At 47.7% G+C, this 24,359-nt stretch overlaps 1 protein-coding gene across 1 annotated transcript in view; it reads right to left on the bottom strand.

Moving 5' to 3' along the window:
* COL6A1 (collagen type VI alpha 1 chain) overlaps window positions 1-24,359 on the bottom strand; it is a 65,005-nt gene that overhangs the window by 15,127 nt on the left and 25,519 nt on the right. Inside the window, exons 15-26 of the mRNA XM_054978062.1 lie at window positions 23,948-24,010; window positions 22,367-22,429; window positions 20,203-20,256; window positions 20,081-20,116; window positions 19,131-19,193; window positions 9,361-9,423; window positions 5,365-5,427; window positions 3,885-3,947; window positions 2,800-2,850; window positions 2,668-2,703; window positions 1,116-1,178; window positions 265-330 (exon numbers count right to left, since the gene is read on the bottom strand). Of these exons, the coding sequence (XP_054834037.1) occupies window positions 265-330; window positions 1,116-1,178; window positions 2,668-2,703; window positions 2,800-2,850; window positions 3,885-3,947; window positions 5,365-5,427; window positions 9,361-9,423; window positions 19,131-19,193; window positions 20,081-20,116; window positions 20,203-20,256; window positions 22,367-22,429; window positions 23,948-24,010 (684 nt within the window). The remainder of the gene's footprint in view (window positions 1-264; window positions 331-1,115; window positions 1,179-2,667; window positions 2,704-2,799; window positions 2,851-3,884; window positions 3,948-5,364; window positions 5,428-9,360; window positions 9,424-19,130; window positions 19,194-20,080; window positions 20,117-20,202; window positions 20,257-22,366; window positions 22,430-23,947; window positions 24,011-24,359) is intronic.

Here is a 24,359-nt window from a genome sequence, read left to right on the forward strand (position 1 = left end):
AGTTAAGTCCTACAGCCCTATTTCCTCTTAAGACTTGGAAAACATGTTGCTTCAGCACTTAAGGATATTGGGAAATCGTTTGGTCTCGATTCTGGTCGAGTTTTCTACCCATCGTGGCCTAAAATCTCTCTCAACAAAACTGTGAGTTACTGCTGTTCGCACTCATCCTACCCTCTCATGACATTGTCTCTGAGGGCCTCAGAAGTTCCTTTGTACAATCCATAACCTGAAGGGAGAATTATGTTCTAAAACTCTGTTACTTACCGGGGGCCCTTCTGGGCCTCTGTACCCCTTGGCTCCTTTCAGGCCTGGGACAGGATCTAAGCCATCCTGGAAAAGAGAACCATTTGTTTTTTTGAGGAGAGAGCTGCATTATAAGATCTTTTCAACGTTAGAGAAGAAGTCTGTGAAAGAAGAGCACATTTTATTGAGCTTTCAGGGTTCCTTTGCCCGGGTTTCTAGCTTTTTCAGGCGCATTTGTGAGGATCACTTCTTATTTCTGGGCTGGTTTAAATATATCTGAGTATGTTCTCTTTCCTAAAATGTTCTCGAAAGCTAGAGAGTGGTGCCCTGTAGACTTGCGTTTTTTCACGTCTAATTTTAGCTGTTTTCTGAAAGGGGAATCCAATATTAATGACGACATGTCATGCTTTCCATGTGATCTCTTCAAAAGTTTTCCAAAGAACAACGCACCATGTGAGCCTCATGCTTCTTCACGTCTGTGAAATGTGAGGTGTTTTGCCCTGATAAAAAATGTGCCTAGGAACTGTTCCTGAATCTTTCTCTAGAGGAAGCTCCATTCTCCCAATACATACACCCGTTTCCAAAGCCACTGTCTCTTCTTTTTGGGCATTGTGAGGGGGTGACCTTCAACACAGTCGTCAGAGACTTGAATTTATTTCCAGCCATGCTGCTATTGAAAGAATGACCACATTTCTCCATCCCTTCCACTGCTTTTTATAGTATACTGTATGGAAAGAAAGCCAACTCTTTGATTTTACTATAGAGTTTTGACCATCTTTAAAACAATGTCTGCACAGCCGACATAAAATGCACGGATTGTGTTGCCTAAATCCAGCTTTTGACCCCTCTCTTCAACCCCATTATGAACTTACCTCATCTCCAGAGTCTCCAATTTCTCCATTGTCACCTTTAGGACCAGGATAACCTTTGGTGCCCTGAAGAAGACAGAGATGACACCTCTGAGGAGGAGTCTACAAACCAACGCAGCCCAATGACAACTCCACAGGAGAGGGAGCCGCTGCAGGCACAACACATCCAGCTCCTGGTTGGAATGCTCAATTGCATGCGGAGGGCGATTGCCATCTGCATCAGCCTTGTAGCCAAATTCAAGTTGCCCATTGGAATCGGGCCCGTTGTCCCTAACGTTACATTCAGTGTAATCATCTGCTTCTGCTGCACTGAAAATATTAGGGCCAGGGTTTTTTTTCTGGGAAAAGAGGTGGTGGAACTCAGTGGGTTGCCCTCAGAGAAAATGGTCACATGGCTGGTGGCCCCGCCCCCTGATCTCCAGACAGAGGGGAGTTTAGATTGCGCGGAGGGCAATCTCAACTCCCCTCTGTCTGGAGATCAGGGGGCGGGGCCACCAGCCATGTGACCATTTTCAAGAGGTTCCGGAACTCCGTTCCCCCGCGTTCCCCCTGAAAAAAAGCCCTGATTATGGCCACATTCTGGGAGGAGCGAGTGACCATGCACAGTGTCTTGGACACTTACTGGCAATGCTAGGGACCATTTCACTCCAGTCTCGCCCATCCACACTTGCTCCCCATCTGTTTCCACGCACAATTCATGGTACTGACATTGGCCTTTAAGGTTATACGGCTTGGGACCAGCAAACCAGAAGGATTGTCTATTCCTTTTTGAACCCACCCAACTGCTACAGTTATCTTCTAAAGCCCAGCTTCAGCTGTCCCCACCTTCTGAGGTTTGGCAGATGGCACTCTGGGAGAGGGCCTTCTTGATTGTGGCACCCAAACTTTGGAATTCTCTCCCCAGGGAATTCTCTCCTCCTGTTGTCTTTTTCTGCCAGCAAGTGAACACTTTTTTTGTGTGTCATCTGGCATTTACTCAGTGATCCCTCCTTCATGCCCAATGTTTTAATTGATGTTTTAATGTTTTTGTAGGTGCATTTTAGCTTGATTTTAATTGTGTTTGTTTGGTTTTAATGGTTTTAGGAAATGTTTTTAATCTATGAGCTGCCTTGGTGGCCCTGATGAAAGCAGAAAGGCAGGGTATACATTCTATGAATGAATGAATAAATAAATACATGCCAGGCTCTCTATAATTATTGCACCATTTACAGCTTGAACAGGACTGAGCCAAGAAAACACTCTTCAATTAAGTTGCTTCTCATAAACGAATGGACTGATCAACCAATATCCTTTCAAAGGCAAAAGAAACTTTTCTCTACATCAAATAACTTCAAAATATTACTTGCTTTTTTGGAATTTTTTTAAAAAAATTGTTAAGTAAAGCCATGCTCATCGATTTGCCATAGCAATGCAATCAGTTCTATTTGTATTTTTGCTTGTGACTGCTGAATTCCTATAATCCATTTGAATCCACTGCTTGATGCTTTCAGCTCTTGGGCACACGAGAGAGACTGGAGTGCATGCGTACTAAACAGTAAGGGAGAGCGACACTTACATTTACTCCAGGGTCACCTCTGTTGCCAGGATATCCCTTGGGAGGAAGAGGGAGATAGGAAGTTAATTCAGAGGCACGTTAAGTGGGAATGTAGTCTACATTTTGAGTGTTTCGGAGTAGAATGCAACTCACCGGGAATCCAGGGAATCCATCTGTGCCATTGCCTGGGGCACCATCTTCTCCCTGGGAGGAAAAAAAGTCACCCTCTTACTAGCAATATTATTGGCACCTTTCAAGCAACCAGAATGTCCTCATCCAATAGTCTTAGCTTTGCTGGGGCAACTGGGAGGGGGTGGCAAAGAGCAGGGAAGAGGCCAGTTTTATCCTGACCGTGGCTGCGCTCTCTCCCAAGGCAAATCCCACCTTCCTCAGCTAAAGACAAAAAAACTACGTATCAGAAGGAATTATATTCTCACTGGCGTGAATGCAGAGGCCAAAATGACCATTCTCCTTCTCCTACCATGCCCACACCTTCAACGTGCAATAGTAATTAATCTGGATCTGATCCACTGCCTTTCACAAATACTAGTATTTTCAATGACAAGCTTAGTTCAAGTCGATATGCAAAATCCACCCCTATGCTCTGCAACTGTTCCTTGGCAAGTGATAAAAGAAGCCACTACATCTTCCTTTTGTCCTGCTTTTATAGGTACATCAGCCTTGTCTCAATCTAGACTCCAGACCAAGTATGTCTCTGGCTCATGGTGCAGTGCTCCACCCACCAATCCTCTGATATTTTTCTCTCTCCTCTTTGCCCCTCTCCTTCCCCATCCCTGCCCAATGCAAGGTTCAAATCCAGTCCAGAGTTTGTCCTTACTCTGCATCTTCCCAGCCCACGGATTCCTCAGACTCTTGCTTTTCCAAACCCTGTCTACTTTCTCCCTCTTCCTTTAGCCCCCTTGTGTTATAACCAGGGAGGCAAGGCCGTGTGGTATAGCCCCCCGTTTCATCTCCAAAGCCAAGCAGGGTCAGTACTTGGATGGGCGACCACCAAAGACAATACTGAGGAGGAAGGCAATGGCAAACCACCTCTGCTTCTCGCCTGCCTCAAAAGCCCTTTGCTAGGGTCACCATGAGTCGGTTGCAGCTTGACAGCACATAAGCACGCACATGATAATCCTGCTCTCTCGCACGCACTTGAGTTCCCTGTTTTCTTGCATTCTGTTTCTCCTCGTTTTTGTTTCTAAGTTCTCCCCTCCTCCACTTCTACTACTCACCCTTTCGCCCATCAAACCAGCATCCCCAGGTAGTCCAGGTGGTCCAGGAGGTCCTTTGGGGCCCTGCATGTTGAAACAGAAAATGCCTGTGCTTATTGCCCAGGTAATAATGCAGACAAAACGAGACCGACGACTTCCACTGGTTTCATGGTGAATTTCTGCTCTTGGGTTTCTTGCTCTGACAACCGTGAAATGGGTCCACGAGATATTCCTTTCACCCATCTTTATTTGCCCTTTCTTGAGTGGGGGACTTTTTCTCCTATGCCAGACCAGGCAAAACCTGCAACTAGAACAGCCTGGCCTATTCATAACTCACTGGGCAACCACGTTGGCTCCCAAGGCAATCCACAATTATAATCCCTCATGACACGCAATGCAGGTATGGTTGCCAACCTGGCACCCGGCGGAAGGGCTGGGGGTGGGGACAAGGGGGCATGTATCTGATGTTGGTGATGTCGCCAACATCACTTCTGGGTACAACCTGAAAGTGACAAAGGGTAGCTGTAGGAATCGCTGCAAACTCTATGCTAAAACCATAGTGTTTCTGACGATTCCTAGAGCTATCCTTTGTCATTCTGAGGTTCTATCTGGAAATGATGTAGCAATGCTAGTGATGTCACTGTTTTTTATTTTATTGTTCTCTTGCCACCGCTCAGAGTGGTAGCGGTGAACTGGGCTTGCTTGTGGTATGGCTACCACCATCTCAGGAGGCCTGACTATCCTAAAAATAGGTCATGGTCACAACTGTTGCCATTGGTGGTGCAGTGTCCAGAACTGGCTGGTGCAGTAAAATATCTTCTCTTTTCAAGGGATGAAAAGCCTTGCTTAAACTAGAGAGGGGGGATTTTTCCTTGCGGGTCAGCTGGAAATGGGGACTGAGTATTCAAGGATGGTCCCCACTAGCTCTTTTCCTACCCACAGTGTTCAGTTCCTACCCTCTCCTCAAACTGCCTGTGGATCCTACCACCCCCCTCATTTCCTGGCCTCAGAGCAGATCCAACAGAAAACCCTCATCTCCCTTTCCCCAGATGTTCAAGCCAGCTGCTTCCAAGTGGCACTGGCTCTCGCCTTTCCCAAGGCTTTGCATGGACCCTGAAGTCTGAAATCCTCTCCCCTGGTCTCCTGATGACCCAGCTGCGCTTACTGATTTCCACCCCCCCACCAGGTGCTGTAATCTCCCCACCACCCATCCTAATGTTGACAGGCAGTCGTGGGAGTGGGGCTTTCTCATACGAGATGCAGAATTGTGCAATGGTGTTTATAGTACTGTACACAGGGACTAGTTTCTGCCCTGCTTTCCAAGCATCCCCAGATGTAGGAGTTTCACATCTGGAAAGCACATGTTGCATATCAGTGGCCGTGCCCTGGACCTGCCCTCAGTGTGGAGTGGCTAATTTTTCAAGACCTCGAGGGAAGGGATATCCCTTTCCTGCCTGTCTCCTGCCAATTTAGGTATACATTTACATGAAAATATACTAACCTCTAGTCCAGAAGCGCCTTCATCTCCTCTGTACCCTTTAGATCCAGCCGGGCCAGCCTCACCCTAGAAGGATTTTTTAAAAAAGCATCAGTGGCTCTGTTCATCTCAACATATGGCCAGCCAATGGACTTTGTAGGGGGCCAACAAGGCCCAATTTCCAGCCTCCCCAAGGGAAACGTTGGTAAGTTCCTTGGGTAGGATTGGGGTAGCCACATATAAGCTCATAGGTCTGTAGCGGACGACCTATAATGTAGACGCATTTTTCAGACACTGTATGAATCCATCTAATACATCCATGTAAAGATCTCTCATTATTAGGCGATTAAGCCATTGCAATTATCACTATGGCAGGTTTCCAAAGATGTGCAGTTTAACATTTATCAAAGACTCATTCCAAAACCGGATATACTATTACTAATATTAATGAGTTTGCTCCAGCCCCCAAATTGCCATGAAGATTCAGAATATAGCCAATATTGGCATGATTCAAGGCAAACAGAATTATTTTCTCCAAGGTGCACCACTTCCTTCCTGCTCTCTCTCTCCCTACTTCTCAGTCACTGTGTGGCAGATATCCTACATGCAAATAACGAAAATAGAGTTTAACACATCTGGATTACAGGCAAATTTGTATCTTAAACTGCCATCCAGTCTACACTTAACCAGGAAGTAAGCCCCAGTTATGCAAAATGAGTAATTAGGCAAAAAAAGAGAAGGATGCTGATGAGTCCAATGAAGTTAATGGGCAGTAGATTCAGGATGGACAAAAGGAAATACTTCTTTACACAACAGGAGATTAAAATGCAGAATTCGCTGCCAGAGGATGTAGAGATGGCCACAGGCATTGACCACTTTAAAAGAGAATTAGACAGATCCATGGAGGATAGGTCTATCAGCTTAGCTACTGCCCTGACCTGGATGGCCCGGGCTAGCTGGATCTCATCAGATCTTGGAAGCTAAACAAGCACAGCCCCGGTTAGCATTTGGATGGGATACCACCAACGAAGCCCAGGGTTGCCACACAGAGGCATACAATGGCACACCCCCTCTGTTCACCTCCTGGCTTGAAAACCCTATGGGGTTGATGTAAGTTGGCTGTGACTTGGGGTCGCTTTACTCTGATCTGTCAGCAGCTATTAGCCATGGCAACTAAAGGCAACCTCCACATGCAGAGGCAGTAAACCTCTGGATACCGGTGCCAGGGGGCAACATCAGGGAAAGGTCTCGGCATCTGAGTCCTGTTGTTGACCCTCCAAAGTAACTGGTTGGCCCCTGTGTGAGACGGGAGACTGACCTAGAGGGATGTGATCCAGCAGGGCTCTTCTTACATTAACTGTAGGCTGGCCTAGTATGGGATATCGAACCATTCTGAAGATCAATTTACATATGAGATGGCAGATAACAGTCCCCACCTGGGGTGAGACAAGCCAGTCCAGCACAGGTTGATCCTCTTGATGATCTTTGTAAAGCTGACAGGGCTTCACTTAATGGGGCTACATTGGACTTTTCAAGACCCAGCTGGGCACTGACAATTCTATGGGAAGGACAAGTGGGTAAAAGGGCAACTGGGCCACCCAATGAAAGCTGCAGAAGAGGAGTTTTCCAGGTTAAAGGAACCGCTATTTTCCCAGCAGCACAGGGCATGGGGAGGAGCCTCAAGGGAAGCAGCAACAGACAGCTTGGACTGGGCCCCCCTCCCATTAAGCCTCTTCACCAAACTGACTCGGGGCTCAGAGCCAAGCTACAAGTGACGCCTTACACAGGTTGGACACTTCTCTGCTTACCTCAAGTTTTGATGGGAAATGTAGGCGTCCTGGTTTTACAGCTTGGCTCTCCATTACAGCTGCAAGACCAGGACGCCTACATTTCCCATCAAAACTGAAGGAAGCTGACAAGTGTCCAACCTTTGTCAGGCGTCACTTGTAGCTTGGCTCTCAGTCAGGAGGCTCCAATTCTGGATAGGAAAATGCTCCTGGCAGAGGGAGTAAGTGTTCGTAATAGTGACCTTTTCTCTTCTTAGAAAGCCATGGGTGCTAAACAGGGCTTTTTTCTGGGAAAAGAGGTGGTGGAACTCAGTGGGTTGCCCTCGGCGCGGGGGGCAATCTTAACTCCCCTCTGTCTGGAGATCAGGGGGTGGGGCCACCAGCCATGTGACCATTTTCAAGAGGTTCCGGAACGCCGTTCCACCGCGTTCCAGCTGAAAAAAAGCCCTGGTGCTAAACAAAAGACAACACAGGAACGAATGAATGCGGGGCGATGAAAGTGTGTTAAGAAGTATGTCCACAGGGACAATAAGGCCCTGGAGGGAATCTAAGTGGACCTGAGGCACTAGGGATCAACCTGCACCCTCGCAAATAGGGATGGCTGGGTTGGGCTTGCCAAAAAGTTGGAGAAAAGGATGTGGGAAGGACTCTCCAGCTCCCTTTCTTCTCTACCCAGTTCCTGTATCCAGCTCTACCTTGCTTCCTGAACTTTGGACATGAGTTTTCCAGGCTTCCCCGACTCCATTTCCATCCCGTGCTTTATCCTTCCTTACATTTATGGGTTTAACTCCTGCATCGCACCCTGCCTGAAGCACCAGGCCTCCTTTCTTGCTTCCACAGAGGGAGAGAATCCTTATGGTTAACATTAACGTTTCCCATCACGTCTAGGGGGAACGCTTCTGCCATTCCTTCTTCTTGGATAGTTACCTCAGGAGTCTCTTTCCTCTGTGTGTTTGAGGAATCCTTGTAAATGCCCCTCCCCTCCACACAGAACAAACAGCTCCTGCTTCAGGGTGAGCTGCGGGATTATCTAGGAAGGCTCTCCTCCCCAAGATGGTGCGTGGGCCAGCATCTGTCCTTGATGTTGTTTTCAATTTGGAACAGTGGCTCTGGCAAAGAACATCTGTGTTCGATTTCAACTGCGCTTAACTTTACTATAAAATACTGGCACTTAACTACAGACTGGATTGAGTGATGCCTTTTGACAGAGAGAACGCAGTGCTCTCCCCTGGCTAGAGGAGGGGAACTTGCTGAGGCCAGAGCTGGGCTAAGTCTGGCAACCAGTGGGAGGGCTGGAGGCAGGGACATGGGAAGGATGTGACACCAGCAACCTCATCATATCTGGGCCCAGAAGGGACAAAGGGTAGCTCTAGGAATTGCTGGAAACTCTATGGTAAAACCACGGAGTTTCCAGCGATTCCTAGACCTACTCTTTGTCACTTCCAGGTTTTGTCACTTCCAAGGTTTTACCTGAAAGTGACATAGGAATGTAAGTGATGTCACTGATTTTATTTTTTTTCTCCCACCGCTGCTAGGAGCAACAGTGGGCAATGGAGCTTGCCAGCAGGAGGCTAGTATTTCTATCTTGGGGTGCTCTGCTGAAGGCTGATATGGAGCAACACAGGCCTGCAGCAACAGTAGGCCACATAGGAAAGTGAAAAATGTATTGCAGAAGGAGTAACCATAAATACTGGTATGTTCCAAACAGATTCTGTCAGGAATCGTATGGGGAGTACAGCTTGCTATTAAAAGCAACGAGGTACTCAGGATTAGTCTATAGGGTGGGTGTTTTCCTGAGGCCAAATGGTAGTGTTCTCTGTCTCTAATCTGTTGCACTGAAATTAAGTGCAGATGTACAATTTCCATGGTGGGGTTTGCCTGTTCCTTGGCAATGTCTGAAAGGGAAGCATAAAATCTTGATCTATGATGAGGAAGAACCACGCCTCACTTGACTGCCTCTTAATGGTGGATTAAAACACCCTGATTAAATTTGCAGATAAAACAAAATATAAACGAGCTGCTATGCATTTTCCAGTGGTGGTCTGGGGAACCTTTTACATGGACACCATTTTCAACTTTGTCTATGTGACAGAGGGTCCCAAGAAGGAAGGGGAGAAGAGACCGATAGTAAATCAGAGTGGGCTCCTGGCCTGAGGGCTCTCCTCATTCCTGAGCCTCAATTCAGGCTGTCCATGTAAGAGACAAGGATGAAAAAGGGTCGGCAACATCTTACTGGTTCTCCAGGTGGTCCGAATGGTCCTTCACGGCCTTGTTCCCCCTGTGGTCCTGGCTCACCCTAAAAAGCAAGGGAAGGAAAAAATCAATCAAAGGCAATACCTGGCAAAGCAGAAAAGCTAGATTTTCAGGGATGAAAATCTTAAGGATCCCTGGATGCTGATTTCCCCCGTAATTAACAGAGGTGGTGCCAACTCATCACCACCCAGCAGGATTTTTCTGAAGTGAGAATGTTTAGAGGCTGTGGACTAGCAACTCAACATCAGCAGCAAAGGCATATGCTTGGAGACTGGAGCGTGGGCTCAACCGTACCATTACCCAAGACAGCTGTTTCCGACTGGCCTGAACCATGTGGCCACGTAAGTTGATTAAATCTAGCGTTCTCCACTTCGATCAATGGAGTGCTGGTTGTAGAGCCAGAAAGGTATGTTCCCTATATTATCTGGGTCTTCCAATCCCAAAGACTTTACCTGCCTATTGCAAATCTTTAACGGTTCCCAAATAGAGAATATTATTCTCTAAGGCAAGACTAAATGCCCTGCCATTAGGGGAACTAGCAGGTAGGTTCCAAGGAGTGCCTTTCTCTGAGTGGCTTTGTGATTGTAAATCCAGAGATGCAGACACCATCTGGTATTTTTTTAATTGATTGCAACAAATACAATTTGGCTGATAACAAATGGATTACCATTTATATATAAAAAATGGAGTTCTGTTGCAAAACAAGAGGCTGTAGCTAAACTACTCCCTGATCCAAATGTGACTCTTGCAGTCGCAACATTTTTGTCTATGGCATTTAATGGCATTATTTCCTATTGTAAACATTTTGCATTCTTGCGTTTCCACATTGTTTGTATATTAATATGTTACTATATCCTTTTCCTGTCTGCTTATGACTTGTTGGTCTATGAGTATTAATAAAAAAACTGAAGCTGAACCATATGACTGAGAAATAGGTTCAACTGACTGAACAGGAGTAAGGTTTAAAACGGGCTTCACAGATGCCATGGCTAAAGCACATGACCCTATGGGTCTCTCTCTCTCTCTCTCTCACACACACACACACACGAAGAGACACACAAACATCTCTCTATGTGTATAAATTAACTGACACTTCAGTTCGTCCTTTTGCATATAAAATTAGCACACGAGCAACCAGTGGCTCATTCTATGTGCCAGTGTGTCAAGGCAAGTGGGCAATGCATTGATTCCTGCTGGAGCTGTGCTCAACCCACAATATAACAACAACAACAACAACAACAACAATAATGTTCGATTTATATACTGCCCTTCAGGATGACTTAACACTCACTCAGAGCGGTTTACAAAGTATGTCATTATTATCCCCACAACAAAACAACCTGTGAGGTGGGTGGGGCTGAGAGAGCTCTGAGAAGCTGTGACTGACCCAAGGTCACCCAGCTGGCTTCAAGTGGAGGAGTGGGGAATCAAACCCGGTTCTCCAGATTAGAGTCCTGGCTCTCTTAACCACTACACCAAACTAGCTCAAATCGCTCTTAGAGCCAAGCTACAAGTGACGCCTTACACAGGTTGGACACTTGTCAGCTTCCCTCAAGTTTTGATGGGAAATGTAGGCGTCCTGGTTTTACAGCTTGGCTCTCCATTACAGCTGCAAGACGAGGACGCCTACATTTCCCATCAAATCTTGAGGGAAGCTGACAAGTGTCCAACCTGTGTCAGGCATCACTTGTAGCTTGGCTGTCAGGCTTTTAATCCTGGTTTTCTGCTAAGAAGCACAGGATTGTGTTGAAATTTATCTCCATGTAACATTTTCAGCAGCAGTTACCATTCCCAGTCATGAGCTGGCTCACCACATTAGGCTCCATCTATTCTCACTTCAAGATGAGGAGCTTTGAGTGTGAGGAATTCCTCTTTTCAGATTCTTTCTCTCTCTCCGCAGCTCTTGCTTTGGGCAGCCTGCCAAAAATATTGCTGCGCAAGGACCCGTGTGGCCTTTGGGCCAAAGAGGGCCAAGAAACCACAGCTACCCTTTGCACAATGTTCTGGGACTAGGCTACTAGCGTTCGTTGGGAACCAACTGGCTATAAGAATTCGCAAACATACGTTATTGATAGCCTTGTTGTGCTGTTTCCTACTGATTAAAGTGTTTTAAAATTTGTGGGAACCAGGGCGGGCTTGTGTCCTTGCATCGGCGGAGACAGAGCTGCTTGTTGGTCCAATTTCTAAGGGGGTGCAGGATTGAGAAATACGAGCAGGACGGTGCCCTCTCCATTTGGTGTAATTTCGTCGAACTGGGGAGGGTCCTCTCACGAAAGCACCAGCAATCATCTCATGGCATCTCCTGTTTTTCCTCAGGCCAAAACTTGATGTGACGGAATATTTGGCAGCGTCGACTGAGACCAGGAAATGCCGCAGCTTCCACCCCGAGCACTCCCGGCCAGTTGGGTCGGCAGCCAGTTCTCTGAAAACTGGGCAAGCCGCACTCGCAAACACAAACTCCCGGCCTTGGAAGGAGCAGGAAACGAGCCCTGCAGAACTCGTTCCTCTGCCCACTCAGATCTGCGAAGCTGAGGCAGCAACAAACTCGCACTAATCCTTCTTCTTTAAGAATTATAAAAATCTTTTTATTGAAGATTCAGGTGTCCCATCCACTGCTCCATCACTACAGCAGAGCATGATTCTGAAGAAGTGAGCTGTGACTCACAAAAGCTCATACCCTATCACAAATGTTGTTAGTTTTATAGGTGCCACTGGACTCTTGTTCGTTTCGGTCTGTGTCATGTACCAGATGAGACAGAAGCCTTCGTTCCGTCTTTCTAGGGCTCCCACGTCCCCTTACTCTCCAGGTGGGAGGTGGGAGACCTGGTACATATCGCAGAGTGAACCTTGCGTGTGTGCAAAGTGTACAGGCACGCTCCCGGCCTGCACGATGATGTCACTTCTGGGAAGTGACGTCAACGCACAGGCCATGCGCCACCCCTGGGAGTGCTCCCGAGCTCCACAGCGGGCCAGACTGGGCCGCTGTGGAGTGCAGAAGTGCTGCCAGGGCTGTGCAGTGGGCCCTGGAGTGCTCCTGCGCTCCACAGCAGTCCAATTTGGACTGGATTGGGCTGCTGTGGCGCGCAGAAGCATGCGGCACCATCTGGGAGCACACCCTGAGAGGCACATTTCCCTACCTTTTCCCCTGCCGGGCAGGTAAGCAGAACCAGGAGGTGGGAGCGAGGGGATCCCCTGCCCCCAGCAGAGGACTGGCAACCCTACGTCTTTCTGTTGTTGAATGCAGGAAAATGGACAAAAGTTCCTTGTCCACCGACACTGACAAGACACATTCACAAGGAAACTCAAAATGTTAACTGACGACAACATAGATTAGCATAGAACCACCACGAGGGAAGGGAAGATGGTTGCCAACTCTGGGTTGGGAAATTCCTGGAGATTTGGGGTGGGTGGGTGTCTAGAACAGCTCAGCTAATTAAGTGCACCTGGTGCTTGTGCTCAGACTAGGTGGCCTTGAGAGACAGAAAGCTTTGCTTTCTGCACGTCTTCTGTCTCAGTTCTCTGGCCAGCCACCTTGATATCTGATTGGTCGATTATGTTTTAAAAGCTAGCTCTTTCTGTGTTTTTTCCCCTTCTCCTGACACAACCCGGCCCAGGGGTAGGCCGTGAGTATGAGCACCTGAACCACCGGAGTGTGCAAGTTAGTTAGTCATTGTCTAGTTAGTTCGCTTTTAGCCAGATTAGTGTGAAATGTTTTTTTTTGTTTCCTTTGCCATTGCTTCTGCCTTGGGAGTAGCTATTGCTATCTTCCAAGCACTCTCTTAACTTAATAAATAACTATCTTTGTTTTGTGCCTGTGTCTGAGCGTCTGACTTACTGTGTGCAAGGACCTCCAGACTAAGAACCCAAGTAAACAAGGCCGTTCAACGTCCCCGAAAGGCTGCCAAGAGTTTGAGTGGCTGTGGGCCGCACTTGGTACAGTAGCCAAAGGGGGGGGGTGAACTCCTAGATAGGGTGGAGCCTTGGGAGGGCAGGGAGGGGAAGGACGTTAGTGGAGTATAAGGCCATAGAGTCCACCATTCAAAGCTGCCATTTTCTCCAGGAAAACTGATCTCTGTAATCTAGAGATCAGTAATAATTCTGGGAGATCTTCTAGTCCCACCTGGAAGTTGGCAACCACAGGAAGGAAGTGAGAGGGCTGGGCTGAGGGGGTAACATCACTGAATAAGCAGTCCTGTCGACGCTAAACAAGGAAGTTGCCAACACCCTTCAAGGAATTAAAATAACAAGCAGAAAATGATTGCGAGTGACCTGTGAGGGAAAGAGCTGTCTCATTTTTCACTCATGATGCCAGAGGCTCTACTCAAGGGAGCCCCTCACCCCCTCAGGCTCTTCTCGGCGATGCCTGCTGCTGTGACGGCCATCTTGTGGCCAGCCCGCCTGTTGAGATCCTGCCTACAATCCCTGCTCTAGGTGTCCCTGCCTGCAGAGACAAGGTGGATGGTGGCCAGAAACAGGCCACAGATCTAAACTCATGACATTTCTGAGATGTTGTGCCCTTCACCTGAACAGGATATTGCCACACATGCTGCAGAGATGGCATCTATAAGATGAACATATCTGTGTGATGACATCACAAACATCTGGATTACACATATTCCCACCCCACCCCCCAGTCTTTTAAATTCAAAGAGGCTACGGCCTCCGCAGGGGAGCCCAGATGTTGCCTATTTAATAACAGGCCTAACGAACCCGGTTCATGACCACATCCCTTGGCAGAGGCGGGTGGGTTAAAAACAGCACTTGAAGTATTTAATGAGAATGCAAATATCTCCTTTTCACTGCCCTCTTAGTTAAACGCAAGGCCTAAAACATAAAATACCATATTAGACTTGTGCGCATCTGCAAGAGGCCGTGCGGCTGCACAAAATCCAGAGGCCTTTCATGCCTCAGATGTGTCCTTGAAAGAAAAAGGGGCCTGTGGCCAGATCTGATCAGTGTGGCTGGTGTGTCACTTGTAGAAGACCTGGGAACAGGAGAACATCCTACAGAAGTTGGAGATGACTTCGAAAGGGATTCTGAATATCACGCAAGTGCCTTGGAAACTTAGAAGCTATGCCCCCCCCTCCTTCCCCTTGCAAAGAAATCTCAAATCAGAGCATTCTTCTGGAATTGTTTTCACATCACATCTGCCCACATCTGGTCCCCAAGCAGAGCTGCATTACAATTTGCGAAAATGGAAAACGTAAACAGGAAGAGGAAATTTAGACGAGACTCAAACATGACTCCTGATGCCACTCCGTCCCCCAAACACATCGGGCAGATTTATCGGGTTGTATGCTTGTAGGAGAGCAAAACGGGTTTGCCGTCAGCTCAGAAAGTTCTTTCAAGACAGACAGTCCCCCTTAGCCAAATCGTAAACACTTACAGAGAGTAGCACAGTGCAAAATACTTCAAATGAGTCAATGTGTGTAGAAAATGTACAAAGCAAGGCAAACTCTCACAGGAGAAAGGAGGTAAGCCTCTAGAACTCAGCAGAGCAATCACAGAACAGGAACCTTCTTGAAAAGCCACAGACGGGAGCCCTTGAAGGGAAGGAGAGCATGGCTCCCTAGCCAGGCAGAGTCAAAGGGGAGACAGGCAATCTCATATGCAGGGCTTTTTTTCAGCGGGAATGCCATGGAATGGAGTTCCGGCACCTCTTGAAAATGGTCACATGGCCGGTGGCCCCGCCCCCTGATCTCCAGACAGAGGGGAGTTTAGACTGCCCACTCTGCTCTGTCTGGAGATCAGGGGGCGGGGCCACAGGCCATGTGACCATTTTCGCCGAGGGCAATTTAAACTTTTAAAAACTCCCCCCTTGTTCCTGCTGACCCCAAGTGACGTCATTGTGCGGTCTTGAGTTCCACCACCTCTTTTCCCAGAAAAAAAGCCCTGCTCATATGAGAGTTAAGAGTTGCTGTGCCATAGTGGTTAAGTGGTTGGGCTGCAAATCAGCGCTCTGCTGGTTCAAATGCCACCAATAACATGAGCTCAGCAGGTGGCCTTGGGTAAGCCACTCCTCTCAGCCCCAGCTGTATCATGGGGATAGTAATACTGACTTGGTTCACTGCGCTGAATGTGGCACTAATCTATCTAGAAGAGAGGTATGTAAACACACTGTTGTTGCTGGTGTTATTATGAAGCTACTTTATAGCGAATCAGACTATTGGTCCATCAGGGTCAGCATTGTCTACTTAAACTGGCAGTGGCTCTCCAGGGTCGCAGGTCGAAGTTTTTCACATCACTTCCTGCTTGATCCTTTTAACTGGAGATGCCGGGGACTGAACCTGGGACCTTCTGCATGCAAAGCAGAGCCACAGCGCCTCTCTTCAAGGCCTGTAGGATGCCAGCATCCACTGTAGTTCCTATGAAGAATGCATTCTTCACCTGCCCCCAGTCTCCACTCTAATTCCACATGTACTGACTGACTGCGAAAAAGACGTCAGTCAACTCTTGCCAGCAGACGCCCCCTCAGAGCTGTCGTGTGATGCTGGAACGTCCAGCCATTTTGACTCCTTGCAGCAAAAGACACTTTCAGGCAGGCAGCCGTGCTGGTCTGCAATAGAACAGCAAGACCCAAGTCCTTTAGCACCTTTACGACCAACAAGATTTTCAGGGTATAAGCTTTAGAGAGTCAAAGCTCCCTTCGTCAGATACCATGACTCTTGAAAGCTTACGCCCTGAAAACCTTGCTGGACTTTAAGGTGCTACCGGACTTGCCTGCGGCAAAAGGTTCTCATTAGGCTCCAAAGGCACTACCACCTTCAAGGGCTTTAAAAGAACATTTCAATCAAACTTCATCAGGCACCATCTCTCAAAAGACTTAGCAAGAACTTGGGATCCCCCCAGCTGCTACAGGGGTTAGCCAGCTTAGCAAAACTAGGGAAATCAGATGATCACCAGGTATTGCCACAAATGGTCTCTGCACTTCTTTTGGTCGCCTTCGAATTTTACAGTGTTATATTCGTCCTGGTATACTTTCTGCATTTCAAGGCTCTTTTATCCGGCTATTTGCGACTTTTCTTTCACAGACTCATTGTGACGTTTAGGGGGCATTCAGCTTGCCTCAGAGGGGAGGAAGTAGGTCCCTCAGCTCTTCTCCACTCTAGGGGTATCAAGCCTTAAAGCTTGCTGCGTGCTTGCATTACCTGCTCCTTGGGTGCAAGCGAGCAGTGGGCCCATTAAGTACTCCCAAGGAACACTATGGTGTCCGGCTTCTGGCATCAGGGCCAAGCTAGAAGTGACGAGTTACACTTGAATGGCAAGTGAACACACTCACATGTATTCCTCCCTGTTCACTTGCACTCCACTCAATCACTATGTGATCGAGTGGAGTGCAATTGGAGTGCAAGTGAATACACTCACATGTATTCCTCCCTGTTCACTTGCACTCCACTCGACCACATAGTGATCGAGTGGAGTGCAATTGGAGTGCAAGTGAACAGGGAGGAATACATGTGAGTGTGTTCACTTGCCATTCAAGTGGAACTCGTCACTTCTAGCTTGGCCCTCAGTGTGCAAGTGTTATCCTCAAGTCTGCCTAGTGAGGACACGCTACTTGCATCAGACAAAGCAGACGTTTTGTCCATGAAAGCTTACTACAGACTAAAAACGTGTTAGTCTTCAAGGTGCCACAGAACAAGTTTTTTTTTAGAGCAGCAGGGTCGGCACATTTTATTTGTACATTCAAGATTTGTGTTATAGGCCTGTCGATGGTCCTGTCCCCTCTCCCTGCCACTGGCTGATCTGCTATCCTGGCAACCAATGTTACTTTGGCAAAGGAGTGAAATGCCTCCCCAGAGACTTGCGAAGCTGTGACATCAGGGAGACTGATGTAGACCTGAGACATCACAGGCCTTCTAAGAGCCCTTGGCTTCAGTGCCCCCAAATCACAGGAGGCCTTGTCAACTGGGTGCAAAGGGTAAACTTTGGGCTCAACTGCACAGCACACTGGAGTGTCTATTAAGGGCTTTCAAACAATACCTAGATTGGGCAAGCAGCCACAGAGTCCCTTTGCGGAAGGAGGGGGACAACTCCTGCTGCTTATAAGGAAGATCACATCTCCATCTAGGAGGCATCGAACAAATGAATGCAGGAGCTTCTGATTGCAATTTTTAAAAATTCAGTAACACTAGCTTTTTTCAGTGGCACTAGAACTTTTTTCCATCCTCCCTGGCGTAAGATGGGGGCACTGCCCATGTTGGTTTTGGACAGATGAACACTACCAAGTGCCAGTTCGACTCATGTGCTGTTGGGGTGAATCAGCTTGGGGCAGACATATAAAATATTTTCCGACTTGCTCCCTACCCATACAGAGGAATTTAGCCCCCCCACCCATTAAAGAGAGACACTCTCCCCTCTACGGCCACACAGTTCTTAGTTTGTTTAGCACCAATCGATGAATGTGGTTCGGGAACTCCCCAGTGACATACAAAGTTTCCAAGCCAACACAGCGACAAGAAGTTCTGTGCAAAACTGGGCGTTAATGGAAACAGGTACGAATTTAGGAAGTGAATGCAAAAGGCTTTTCTTTTAGGTGTTTGCGCTCGTTAGAACCAATTTTTCCCTTAATCTGATGACCCATCTTAAACTTTACCATTTGGCCCTTATGCAAAGGCTATTTTGAGCTTCACATTGAAGAGCAGTCTTTCGCTTTTCAAGATCTATCGGCCGGACTTGCTGGGGTTGTTAAGGAAGGTTAGAAATTTAAAGGAGACCCATTTCCTCAAGCAGATGTTATCCTCTAGCACTGAAGAGGAGCTCTCTCTTACATCCTGCCACCATCCTAGTCAGAAATTATACTTTAAGAATGGTCAATGTGTAGCGTAACCCAATTCCATCAGTTCTCGGAGGGTAAGCAGAGTTGGTCCTTGATTGGGGGACCACCAACGAAGACTCTACAGAAGAAGGCAAACTGCCTCTGCTTCTCGCTTGCTTCGAAAGCCCCTTGCATAAATCGGATGTGACTTGACAGCACATACATAATATATTGTATTTTGCCAAGGAGTAGCTGGGTTAGTCTGTTTGCACCAAAACAGGGAGGGCTTCTACGGCACCTTACAGAGTCAGATTCATCAGGGCAGAAGTGTTTACGCATTGCCATGTCAAACCCACACATCTTTATGCATCTGACAAAACCAGCCCTTAGTAGCCTGTGGCAGAGGAGGCAGAGCATCAGTTTGGCGTGCAAAAGGTCCCAGGTTCAATCCCCAGTATACTCAGTTAAAGGATATGGCAGGAGTCTGAGCAGACAATACTGACTTGGATGGACCAATGGACGGACTCAGTATAAGGCAGCCTCTCCCTCAGGCACCACAAAACTCTACTGAAATATGATTAGTCCTTTGCTATACTACTCAGTTCAATTAGAAATGGGACTGTGCACATGTTACAAGGTTGTACAGTTAATGGACATGGACAGGGCACTGACAAGGAGATAATGGGGCACTGCCAGAGAGAGCACAGCACGAGTGACCTTTCAGGGCTTGCTGGCATGTGCTTGCCTTGACCTCCATGGGGCAACCTCCTGTTACCTTGCCCAAGAGAAGGATAAAGGGCCCTGAGCAGAACGTGGTCTGTGCAAGCTCCAATACTGCCTCCGCCTCCCATTTATCTTCAATACCCCCCCCCCACCTCCCATTTATCTCTCCCTCTCTCTGGCACAGCTCAGCCAGCTTCCACAGATGCTTAAGACTATGCATCAAAAAGAGAACATCTCTGCTGAACTCTGCAGTGGGGTATTTGTTTTACCTTTTCTCCTCTCGGTCCACGGACACCAGGAATCCCTAGCGGCCCCCTTTCTCCATTGGCTCCCTGTGTAAGAAGGAACATGTTACGAGCAGAAATATTTTACACCTCAGACTCGGCTGTTAATCTGACTGACCCACTGAAGGGCTTCTCTGCCATGGAGCAGCTGCCAAATATACCAGGCTGGCCCAATGCATTAAAGGGCAATAAGGTTTATTACTGGATAGCGATCTTGCAGTGGCAGTACTGTTTTTGTCCCTAATGATGGGGGGGGGGGAGTGATATTATAGTCAAAAGGGGCCGTCCTGGACTATCTTGTCCAAACACCTGCTCAAAGCAGAGGAAACTCAAAGCAGGAGCATCGCTAAGAGCTGGAAGACCCCCCAAAACATGAGAGAACAGTGCCTCCCCCACCACCCAGTAAGCCAAACACCTTCTCTTGGGTCTGTTTGAGGATATACATCCACAGTTAAAAGCGTCCTCTGATCTTAGTATGCACATACAATATCCAGAAATATTGCCAGAGGGAAGGAAGTCCTCCCATGGGGGAGGGCTGCCTACATCACTGTTTTCCTGTGGGCAAACTCTTCTGCTTATGCACAATGTGCAACTCCTTGCATCTGCTGAGTGGGAAGGCAGGAGACAGCAATAGGCTGCGCACAGGCGTCACCTGGCCGGTGAGTCTCATGTGTGCCAAAGGGCAACCTTTGAAAAGTAAGGAGGCAGTCTGCCTAGAAGCACTTGTAAGCGCTATTGAGCACAGTGAGACTTGTATCAGAATAAGCACAGCCCTAGGCTATTGCACATCAGCGGTGGCTGCATTCACTTGCATAGCTCTAAATGAACAAGTCCACCTGGGCTTGGCTCAACTTTCTGATAGTTAAGCAAAGATCAGTTCCTTGGTTGCTCGTTTTGCAGGTAAGCCGAACCTCCAAAGAAGAGAGCCGCCTTACCCTCTCTCCAGCCGGGCCATCCGGGCCAGGATTTCCCTACGAGAAAAGGAAAAGAAACTTTGAAACTTTTTGTTCTGTGTTCTGTTTGGCTGTTCAGTCCCAGAGAAGGTTTCAATGCGCACCTCGTCTCCCATCTCCCCTTTCTCTCCAGCGACGCCAGAGCCTCCCGGCTGACCCTGCACGAGAGGAAAAAAAAACAATGAAAATCAAAAGGATTCTCGAAAAGTGTTCGGGGATGTGTCCTGTCAGCTGTGAGCCACATGGCAGACACAAGCAATGGTTGCCAGATCAAGATTTCCCACTCTGCAATTCACCATGAAGTATCTTAATCCATCTTGCCTTACTAAAATAAATTTTGAAATCCAGTATGGTGGGGAGCAGGGATCTTCCATTTTGTTTACAGTCTTTAATTGTATATAGTTTTCTGCTTTCAAGAGTTTCTTTGGAGGAGGAAACATTTCAGAAGCAGAAGCTGTTGATAGTTCCAGTCATCTCACTCCAGGCTCCTTGCCAGAACTTGAAATAAAATGGCTGAAAAGACCAGAAAGGTCCTGATCTTACTGAATAAGCAAAACCAAGTGAGCAAAACTGGCCGAGTCCCAGGTTTCGATAAAGGAGTTCCCACTTGCCAAGTCCTGAACCTCAGCCAACGAGCTCTAGACCACCACTGCCCCACAGCACTGTCTGCTGAACTCCAAAGAAAACAGCTTACTTGGTTCTGAGCCTACAGTTGCCAACTCTAGGTTTGGAAATTCCTGGAGATCTGGAGGTGGATCTTGGGGAGGGCAGGGGTTGGGGAGGGGGTAGACATCATGTGGGTATAATGCCATAGAGACCACCTTTCAAAGCGGCCGTTTTCTCCAGGTGAGCTGATCTCTGTTGTCTGGAGATCAGCTGTAATTCTTGGAGATTTTCAGGTCTCACTTGGAGGTTGGCAACCCTATCTGAGCCTGAGTGGTATAGTAAGGGGAGAAGAACATTTTGCCTCCCCTTCTGTATGCTCTAAAGGACCGTGGGGTAGCCTGAAGAGTTGGGTCAGGAGGATACACCTCCCTTGACCCAATTTTCACACATATCCTATTCCTGAGTTGTGTACACTGTTAGGAGGCCTGTCTCCCTCACAGCTGGAGAGTTGGGGGTTTGTGTGTATCCATTATTCTAATCCCTCCCCCCCCCTAATTATTTAAGCTTCAAACGCTTGCAGCATCCTGGACCGAACAGGCTGCCCCCCCCTCCCCGCTCCAACTATAAGCTGTTATAGGTTCCATCAAGCTGCAACTGCCAGTGTGGTGTAGTGGTTAGAGGGACAGACTAAGATGTGGGAGATCCAGGTTCAAATCCTTGCTCTGCCATGGAAGACAGCTTGGGAGACATTGGGCCAGTCACGCTCTCTCAGCTTCACCTACCTCACCAGGTTATTATGAGGATAAAACGAATGAGAGGAAAATGATGTAAACTACTTTGGATACCCACTGGGAAGAAAGGCGGGGTATAAACGAAGTAAAAAAATGACTCCTCACTGACTCCACCAGGGCTTGCTCACTGCTTGTCACTTGTGGGGGCAGGGGCAGGAGAGGGCAGGCAAGTGATGGCAGTAAGACTGCCAGCCCCCCTGTAGAGGCGGGGGATACCCCGCTCCCAGCCTCCTCCCCCTGCCACCACTCTCCTGGCTGACAGGGGAAAAGGCACAAGAACGTGCCTCCCAGGACCCTCTCCCAGCGCTGTGCGACATCACCACACAGGCCCCAGAAGTACTCCTAGGCTTTGTGCCAGGCCAAAGCCCAGGAGCCTCTGCAATGATGTCACTCCCGGAAGTGATGTCAGTGTGCTGCGCCGGAAGTGCACACACGTTTTGCACATGCACAAGAATATCCGATAGGTAAGGGCTGGGTACCTGCCCCCATCTCGGTGGGAGGGTAAGGGGACCTGGCAACCTTGGATGACAGTGAGAATGACCAACTTTAAGTGAAGGCCTGCTGGTGTGGATCCAGGCCATTATGGACCCCCTCTGCTAGGCCTCAACAGGGAGCTTCTGACTGCAGACTCCAACCTTGACTTAGTCCTTTCAGCACAGACAGGAACTGTGTCACCATGTTCCCTTTCAGGATTCAGGAGAATCATTTCTAGGCAGCGAAAACACAGAGCGCAGCAAACACCAAGCAAAGGGAACGCAGTCCTTCTCTTCTCACTCGGCTCCTTGCATCATGGGAAGCAACACTGATGTTGATGAAATATGGAAACGAGGATGGCCCAGAAAAATGACCGAGGCCTCCTGTACAGCCTTACCTTTTCTCCTGGGGCTCCAGTAACTCCAGGCCGGCCTGCTTTTCCATCAATTCCAGGATCTCCCTTGAGGGCACAAAATCAAAAGAGAGTTATGAAGGAAAACATGACCTCACTATTGAGAATTCAACAGTTCTTTTTAACATGACTGTTTGATATAGTTAAGTTAGGCAGGACTCTAATCTGGAGAACCAGGTTTGATTCCTCCTCCGCTTGAAGCCAACGGGGTGACCTTGGGTCAGTCACAGCTTCTCGGAGCTCTCTCAGCCCCACCCACCTCAGAGGATGATTGTCGTGAGGATAATAACAAGACACTTTGTAAACTGTTCGGAGTGGGCATTAAGTTGTCCTGAAAGGTGGTATATAAATTGAACGATATATTATTATTATATCAAGCCTGACTGACCCATCTTAGCATGAATTAGGATGAGCACCAACTTTCCTCATTAGGGATAGAGAGGGAGGGACTCATATAAAGGGAAAAACACCAAGGCCTGTAGGGCCATTTCCACACGTCTTACCTGCCTGTGGAACATCGCGCGAAAGACCCAGAAGACGGTGTCTTCTCACGCGAAATCGCACCAGGAAGGTGCAATTTCGCGCGAGAAGACACTGTCTTCCAGGTCTTTTGCGCGATGTTCCGCAGGCAGATAAGACGTGTGGAAACGGCCTAGGTTCTGGTGTTTTCTGGATGATGCCGTTTTGAACATCTGTATATTCAAAATGGACTAATGCCGTGGACTTCTCAACTCCAGAAAACATCTAACAAAACTAGATCCTAAACTCTCCTTAACCGCATTAGAATTTTCTAGCTCACCGTGGCAGAATTTAGAATATAACCGATATATGAAAGCTGCTACTTATTAGCTGAAGTAAAACGTGTTTTAAGTAGAAAGGAGGAATCCCTTCTTGTAGGTACAAGCTTGGATGAGAACATTTAATCACTACTGGCATTCTCTTACTGCTAGTTAACACTTATGTAGTGGCAGCCACAGCCTGGACACAGATGCTCGGCAATGCACCCGGGACAATGGAGATGAAATCTATAGCTGGAATCTGATGGATTGTCTTCAAAGTTGCTTCATTATGTGATATTTTATTACTTAATTTGCATCTCTATGTGGCAACAGCACAAGAGGAAAAAAATATGTAGGCTATTGGTCTTCACTGAAATATGGAGTGAGAAACTGGGATATCGTCCAAAGGGTGGCTGCCTGAAGTTATCCCAACTGCCCTTTCCTACTTATTTCCTTTGACTAAGCTTGTTAGGAATACTGAAGAACTCACTCCATCACACAGACTGCTGCAGTTGTGTTCTGCTCAGCACTTTGATCTACATCGTATTTCTCTTGGACACAGTGATGCATTTTTGTGCAGAGGAGGAGGAAGGGCTTGTGATCATTTTAGGCAATTGCGTTGCCGGAAGAAAATGCTTACGGAACCCCATCAGGCTTCCTTTCTAGGCATTGTACTGCAAGAATGACGCTCGACTTACTTCGACATTGCGGGATGGAACTGGCTCCCGGCCAGAATGTAACTATTGTGCCTCAAGCCATAAGAAGAAAATAGTAGACTGTAACTCACCGGCCCTCCTTTGGGTCCATAAGAACCAGCGTCGCCTTTTGGTCCAGGAGGTCCTCGTAGGCCCTTTGAAAAACAGGTGATCGTCAGTATATGCAGACAATGAAAACAGAGGACATCGTTCAGTGTAGTGCCCTGCTTCTCAGCAGGTTTGGTTGGAGAGGTAACTGGACGCCTTGGACAGGACTGGCTTTGCTCTTGGTTTACGACTGTTTCAGAACTGAGCACTGCCTTCCTACGCTACACTACACTTTCCACTGCTCCTCCACCTGAGGGGCCCTAGAAAAGAGCAAGAGTCCAGTAGCACCTATAAGACTAACAAATTTGTGGTAGGGTACTCTTGCTCTTTTCTACTGCTACAGACAAACACGGCTACCTATCTTGATCTATCTCTGAGAGGCCCCGATACTCATTT

This window comes from Eublepharis macularius, chromosome 1 (assembly GCF_028583425.1).
Source record: "Eublepharis macularius isolate TG4126 chromosome 1, MPM_Emac_v1.0, whole genome shotgun sequence".
NCBI classification, from domain to species: Eukaryota; Metazoa; Chordata; class Lepidosauria; order Squamata; family Eublepharidae; genus Eublepharis; species Eublepharis macularius.